Source organism: Trichosurus vulpecula, chromosome 1, assembly GCF_011100635.1.
Source record: "Trichosurus vulpecula isolate mTriVul1 chromosome 1, mTriVul1.pri, whole genome shotgun sequence".
Taxonomy (NCBI): Eukaryota; Metazoa; Chordata; class Mammalia; order Diprotodontia; family Phalangeridae; genus Trichosurus; species Trichosurus vulpecula.
The window spans coordinates 154,501,628-154,509,304 of NC_050573.1; the positions used below are offsets into that span (position 1 = coordinate 154,501,628).

The 7,677-nt window shown below is 41.5% G+C and overlaps 1 protein-coding gene across 2 annotated transcripts in view; it reads right to left on the reverse strand.

Moving 5' to 3' along the window:
• The window catches only part of CIBAR1 (CBY1 interacting BAR domain containing 1), a 39,930-nt gene extending 33,164 nt beyond the window's left edge, over window positions 1-6,766 (reverse strand). For both annotated transcript variants that reach the window (XM_036769056.1, XM_036769065.1), the window contains exons 1-4: window positions 6,543-6,766; window positions 5,910-6,144; window positions 2,645-2,713; window positions 1,520-1,621 (exon numbers count right to left, since the gene is read on the reverse strand). In XM_036769056.1, the coding sequence (XP_036624951.1) occupies window positions 1,520-1,621; window positions 2,645-2,713; window positions 5,910-6,144; window positions 6,543-6,568 (432 nt within the window). In that variant the 5' untranslated portion in view covers window positions 6,569-6,766. The remainder of the gene's footprint in view (window positions 1-1,519; window positions 1,622-2,644; window positions 2,714-5,909; window positions 6,145-6,542) is intronic.
• Between the last annotated feature and the right edge of the window lie 911 nt (window positions 6,767-7,677).

Consider the following 7,677-nt stretch of genomic DNA (forward strand, 5'->3'; position numbering starts at 1 on the left):
TGAAAATGAAAATAGGGTTGATAAGTAGAGCAAGGTCAAGCCCGTAGAAAATAGCATAATTGGGATAAAAGGTATAGATGAAGGTATTAGCTTTGGCAAGAAAAATAATCTCCATTTCTTAGATGAAAGAGGCTGAAAGAGAACGAACGTATGGTGGGGTTTGGAATATCTGAGGAGAAAAGATGGTCTCAGAATTTTTAGTGAAGTAGTAGATGAAATAATGGGGTGGAGAGGTGAAAGAAGAACTGAATGTTTATGACAGAGATATGACAAAGACCATATGTGAAGAATGGGAAGACTTCTGAACTGATGCTAAGTAAAGTCAGGAGAATCAGGAAAGCATATGACTATTGTCATGTAAAAAGAAAGAACAACAACAAAACTATCAAAACTGAATTCTTTAGCATTATAATGACCAAATCAGGCTCCAAAGAGGAGATATTAGAAGATACCTTTCCTTATTCTTTGCAGAGGTAGGAGATTATGGGTGTGGAATACTGCATATGTTAAGATTTTTTTGATGTGTTTTTTAGCCTTCCTGAACTGTTTTTCCTCTTCTTTATTCTTTGCTGTAAGGGATGGTTATGGGAGGGGAAGGATGGAGTGTTATAGTAAGAAATATAGGTGACGTAAAAACAAAAAATTAAATTAAAAACTCTAAAAAGGGAGTGAGACAAAAAGTAGATGAGGAAAGAAGACGGAGGTATGGTATTCATAACTCTGGTACTAATTTTTTCTTCTCTACAGGTAAGCAGAAAGCAGCCAGAGACTATTTCTATTCAATATAAAATTATCAATAACAAATCACATTCAAGAGGAAGACAATTAAATGCGAAAATTTTCCGTTTTGTTCTAGAATTCCTATCTTGATAATTTTATTTTTCAATATGGGAATGAATTTTTAAAATTATTCTTAAATAAAAAAATATTCTTAATTATTCTTAATTATTCTTAAATCTCCCAACTAAAATTATTCTTAAATCTTCCAATTTTGGTTATTTGTAGAATAGGTGGTTGTTTTGAAGCTGATTTTTTTTAAAAAGTATGTATGGGACTGAGGGTTATGTTAGGAAAACTTATTTTCTTCCCAAAAAATAAACATAAGGAAAAATTATAAGAATTGGTAAAAATAATATAACATGCTTTGATTGACTTTAGCCAATTCATGTACAATTGGAGTCCTACAAGCCAATTTCATATTTCTGGCCATCAAATTCTCTTAGCTCATAGAAATCCTGTTGTTTTCTAAGTTGTTACATAAAAAAAGATATGCATTAGTATAGTTTCTACAAACCCTGTGGAGGTTTAGGGGAATCAATTAAAGTATTCTTTTTACAATGAATAATTTCTAAAGTGGGAAAAGAAAGCCTAAAATCTTTTTAAAGTAGGAACTCTAAATTCTCTGGCCACACTATAAATTTTCAGTAAATGTAAAAATTAAAACATCAAGTTTTCAAAGGAGATTATCTTTTTATCAAATAAATTAAAAAAAATTTTTTCTTCAAAACTGAAAGGATACTATAACATGCCGATCTGATGGATTCCGCTGACGCGTCCTTTCTAGTTGAGTTAACTGCTTAGCTTCTCGATTCTTTGCTGTTAGAGTTGCTTTGAGATCCTCCTGTAGACATATTTACTTTCTGGTAAGTTACTGCTTTATTTACCCATTAACTTGGAGCTATAATAATAGGAAAAAGTCCCTTGCTTAATATGAATACTTTTACTAAAGGAATTAAGATTTGTACTTTGCACATGTACAGGTTTACAAGGCTCTTCTTCATTTTACAAAAATAATGGTATTTCTGTAATACTTTTAAGAATCTTGATAACATCCATGCAGAAAGACCTTCCTTCTAAAGATTTAGATGACAACTGTGCCCTGTCTTAGAATATGGCTTAATGAGTTGCTATGCTTCAAAGGTGATTATAACCTGGACACTAATTCTCTGGTGGCGACCCTTTTCATCCTTAGCTCTGCTGCTGTAATGAAGTTAGGATTTTAGGTTTGCCACTATGTGACCTCAGAAGTCACTTAACACTTCCTAGGTCTTAGTTACCTCACTGGTAAAACATGAGGGTTGGAATAGATTATATCACTCAGATCCTGTAGACCTCAGACAAAAGGCATAAAGTCCACTGCTGAGGCCAAGCAAAGCCTTTTCAGGTTGGTAGGACCTGCCAGAACCTATGCTCCACTGGGACTGTCTTCAAGAACATGGCGTCACCTCAATACAGCAAGTAGGGCTTTAGAGGAGGAAGACGCAATTAAATAATTTTACTCCCTATATTTTTATGACTACCCTGTATGTAAAAAGTCTTCCAAAAATCTAAGAGCAGTTTTAATAGCTTTAATTGCTTAAAACTCTACTAAGACTTTTGGAACACCCTGAATAGAACAGAAGTAAAATTAGAACATCTCACATTTGTACAGTTTTATAATTTTGAATATATTTTTCAAAACAATCTTTTCAACTAAGTTCATTTAGTTACAGGTAGTCATCTTCCAAAATCTGTTAAAAAAAAAAACAAACCTGACCCCCTCATTCCACTCCATGTACTTTTTATAAAATGATCACTGGCACATGTGTATGAATAACCCTTGCCAGAGTAGCTAGTAACAGGGTGTGGAAATCCATGCACTTACCCGTTTCATTTTCACAATAGTTCCATAAGTTTTCAAAGGTTCAACTACTTTGGCTTCAAGTCTTTCAACCTGTTGGCAAAGATTATAAAGTGTAACTGAAACAAAATACACAGGCATAAGATACTTTAAAAGTTAAATCTAGTGCTAATCTTATCTGAGTACAATCACTAGATAAGTCAGTTCTTTTTTTAAAAAAAGAATCATGCCTGTTTTTTAATATATAATGTTCTTCTAGATATATCCTAAAGACAATCACCAGAAATATCTTTAAATCTTATACATTATATGTACAATCCATATAAATCTGTTAGCCTTCAAGACATCCCATTCTCTAGGTTCTGGACATTTTCTCTGGCTGTTTGTTCTCTATATATGGAATGCTGTCTCTCCACATCTTTATTTCTTGGCTTCTCTAGCCTCTTTCAAATCTCAGCTAAAATCCTACCTTCCTAAGAAGGCTTTTTGGTCTCTCTCAATAATAATACCTTTCCTCTGTTGATTACTTCCAGTTTATCCTGTATATAGCTTATTTGTATATATTTATTTGCAAGTTGTCTCCCTCATTAAATTGTGAGCTTTTTAAGGGACAGGACTATCTTTTACCTTTCTTTGTATCCATATAACTTAGTACAGTGCCTGGCATGTAGTAGGGGCTTAAAAAACATTTACTGACTGACATCCCAAATAAGATAATCAATCCACCAATCAACAAGCCTTTATTTAGTGCATACTATGTGCCAGGCCTTGTGCTTAGTGAGAGAGATAAAAGAAAAAGCAAAAAATAAAAAGGTCTCTGCCCTCAAGAAAGTTACATAGTATTGGAGGAGGCAACACATATAAACCAGAACATATTCAATAAATACAGAAAGAAGGAAGGTAACCTTAGGTGCCGCTTGTTGTTTAGTCATGGCCAACTCTTTGTGACCCCATTTGGGGTTTTCTTGGCAAAGATACTGGAGTGGTTTGCCATTTCCTTCTCCAGCTCATTTTACAGGGGAGGAAACTGAGGCAAACATAGTTAAATGACTTGCCCATATAGCTGGTAAGTGTTTGAAGGCACATTTGAGCTCAGGTCTTCCTGACTCCAGGCCCAGAGCTCTATCCACTGGACCATCCTAGCTGCCCTTAGGTACTATCTGAGCTGAGTCTTGCAGGACACCAGGAATTCTATGAATTGGGAGGTCGGGGGAGGGGCGACATTCCAGGCACAGGGACCAGACAATACAAAGGCAAAGAGGTGGGATTTGAGAAGCAGTAAGTAGGCCAGTATGACTGGATCTTAAGAGTATGTGATAAGACAGTAGAACGTAACATGTTTGGAAAGGGATGATGATACCAGGTTGTGAACTGCTTTAAATGCAAAACGAAAGATTCTTTACTTAATTATGGAGGTAGCAAGGAGTTATTGGAGGATAGTAATTAGAGAGGTGATATGATCAGAACTATGAGTTAAGAAAATCAATTTGTCAGCTGTGCCAAAGGTGATGGAGTGAGGAAAGACTTGAAGAAGACAAACTGAAAGGCTACTTCAATTGTTTAAGCAAGAGCCGATCACTGCCTAAATCAGGGTGGTGGTTTTGTGAGAGGAAAGAAAGGGATGATATCTGAGTTGCTGAGCAAGAAATTACAAGTTTTGGATATAAGCTGATAAGTGATCAAGACAGAGGAGTGGAAGAGACTTTGAGGTTGTGAAACTGGAAAACTGAGAGGATACTGGGGCAGCTTGTGCGAAGGCATGGAGTAAGGAGACAGGATGTTGTGTGTGGGGAATGAAAGGCAGCCAATTTTGCTGTAAAAAAAAATGTGCAAGGGGCAGCTAGGTGGCACAGTGAGTAGAGCACCAGCCCTGGAGTCAGGAGGACTTTAATTCAAATCCGGCCTCAGACACTTGACACACTTACTAGTTGTGTGACCTTGGGCAAGTCACTTAACCCCAAATGCCCTGCCTACCCTCCTCCAAAAAAACCCCACTATTTTAAAAAATGTGCAAAAGGGAATCATGTATAGAAGGGTTTATAAGACGATAATAATTTGTGTAAGTATCGTAACCCATCACCTGAATACAAACTCTGAGAACTCATGCCCTGAACAGGCACTTAAATGTTTGAATTGTAATAGATCAAGAAAAAAAGGCATTTACAAACGAAAAATGTATTCTAGTGAAGACAACACCACTTGGGAATCACAATTTTGAGTGACCAATTAACCCATCCCTCCTCTAAATACCTTTACAATAGTATGAATATAAATGAAATAATTCAGTAAAAGCTCTTTGCACTGTGACAAAGAAAAATACTATCAAAATAATCAATATGTTACCATATAGTCTACAGGTACCCATGATATAAATCAAGATATCCCAACCTTTTTCAGGTTGGCACACATCTATAAATTTGCTGGGGCAAGCTGAAGGGTGGGCTGGGGAGAGGTCAGAAGAGACAGCAAGAGAGTGGCTTTCTTACCCTGAACTCGGCCATATACACCATTTATTCCCAATCAGAGTTGTACACTTATACATATACATCCTTTCTTCTTCAGTCACTTACAGCCAAAAATTTGTCAAAGGGAGTGGGGAAATCTAGGGCTTCATGCCACAGCATGGGAACCTAGGATTTACAATTGGCAGGGCTCTATGCAGAACAATTTCCTGGGCCTCGAGTTATTTATGAAAAACCACTATAGGCTACCTGAGGCTTAGAGGTAAAGTGATTTGCTTAAGGTACCAGCCCGGTTCACTCCACTTTGCCACCTGCAGCCCTGCCTGGTTTCAACGGCACAAGAAGGCCCTCCCAGAGGAAGGTTCTAGACAACTTCTACTCTCATCGTCCTGTAGCTCACTTAAGCCTCCTCTCCCCTCGGATTGGAGGGCTTAAGAGTGGAGTACTCCTCTCAAACCTTCCTTTGTAGAGCGCAGAAACTGGACTCCACTTTACATTTGCTGCTCTTCCTGGTTTCAACTCCAAGTAAGAGGATGCTCTCTTCTCTCTTACTGTCTTTCCCCCAGCCTCCTTAGCACAGAGGCTGGCACATGGAATGTGCTTAATAAATGTTTATTGAATCTAATTTATTGAAAAAAAAAAACCCAGGCTCTTTCCACTCCACCCAACAGTCATCGTTTCTAGAGTGGTTACTTACATACAATGTTGCTATTCTAAACATCTTTTGTTATCATCAATGTAATAATAATAATAAAAAAGAGTCCAATCCCTCTCGTCCATTACAGAGCAGGCACAAATCACGGCGAGGTTCTCCGCTCCCTTCCTACCTCGGCTTGCCTATAATCCTGAAGTTTGGCGAACTCGTCGGCGAAGTTCTTAAGGCCGTGCTTCAGATTGGGCGTCTCGGTGGCGGCGTAGGCGTTGATCTCGTTCACCAGGAGGTCGGCTTTGTCCCGCAGCCGGGCCGTTTTCCGCACGTACGCCGCGAAAATCTGGCACAGCTCACCGAAGTGCTTCTCCACGTTGGAGACGGCATCCTGCAGCTGTCTGGTCTGGGCGTCCCTGGAGAGGGCGGTGACACGCGCACACGCATGCACACACACGCGCGCGCGCGCACACACACACACACACACGAAGCCTCGCCGGTGCCCCTCTTTCTCCCCTCCCCCCCAAAAGGTGACTCTCCCTTCCCTCCCGGCTGGAAACAGCCCTTAGGCCTCAGGACTCCTCGCGGGGCCAGGACAAGGCCCGCTGACCAGAGCCTGGCGGGCCCGGGGTCTCCGAGTGGGCCTTCGAGGAGCCCTTCTGGGGAAGGGAGAGAGAAAGAAGGGAAGCAAGGAAGGAGGGAGAGAGAAGCAGGAGTAAAGAGAAGGAGGGATCTACTGGGCCTCCCCTCCAAGATCTCCCCCCCCCCCCCAGCCCAGGCAGAGTCTCCTTCGGGTCCCGAGGGAGATTGTTACCGGCTTTCCAGGCTCCGCCTCAGCATGTCGCCTCGCGAGCGGCCCGGGACCCTGGGATGGAGCCCGCAACGGGCCCTGCGGTGGAGCCGCCGCGGCACGCGCCGGGACTAGAGCCCGCGTGCCCGCCCGCGCGGAAGGGAAGGAGGGAGAGAGGGCTAGAGCGAGCCCGACCCTCTCCCAGCGCGCGCGCACGCGCGCCCTCCAGCAGCCTGCCCTCCACCCCCGCTGTTACTATGGAGACCGATCCAAAATGCTTGGGGGGAGTGGGGAGGAGTGAAGGGAAAGCAGGGGAGGCGGGGGAAAGAGAACCCGGAGCTTGGGTGTTCCACCTTGGCTCCTCCGAATGACTGAGCCTGGGGGCTGCTGGAGGCAAGTGGAAAGTGTGGGAAGGAGAGGAAGGGGTGACGACTGAAGGAGGTAGGAGAGACTTTAAAGGTCATTCTAGGTTTAACCTAAACTGAGGCCTAATTAAGGTTGGTTTGCCCAAGTTTACACAAGGAGTTACGGGTAAGTCAGGCTCGCGCTGGGCGACGTGAAATTGTACACAGGACGCACTTTAAAGTTGAATCTGCATCTTTAACATTTTCTCCATCACTTTCTTAAGTCTAGGTAATCAACGAAACAATCAATGAAGCCTTGTCCAGTGTGTGGGGTTGGCTACAGTTGCAGATCCCAGTCCCTGTAAGAGCTAGGGGATGGTTTTCACAAGTTTTGGTGCCCCCCTCTCCTCCCATGCATTCCCAGGTCGCCAACTCTCCAAGCTTGGCTAGTCCAGACAAGTTTCAAGACTTTCCAGCCTGATAGTAACGGTCAAAATTTACACTTCATTAACAGTCTTAGCGTAGAGGTGTCTAACTCAGGCATTCACAAAGGCCCGGAACCAGATTAAAATGTAATTGGGAAGTGTTTAGCAAAAGAAAGAAGCATGCAACATAGATAATGTTAATTTGTGGTATTCCGCAGGGATCTCTTTCTATGTGAGTTACACCATTTGTCTGCAGTTACCTCCTGGAACTACATTGAAATAAGACTAGTGCAGACTTTATACTTGAACATACTTTGATGTCAGAAAACTTTTTTTTCCATAGCATAGGTGGATTTACTTTGTGAAGGGTCTAATATCATGTGTCCCCAG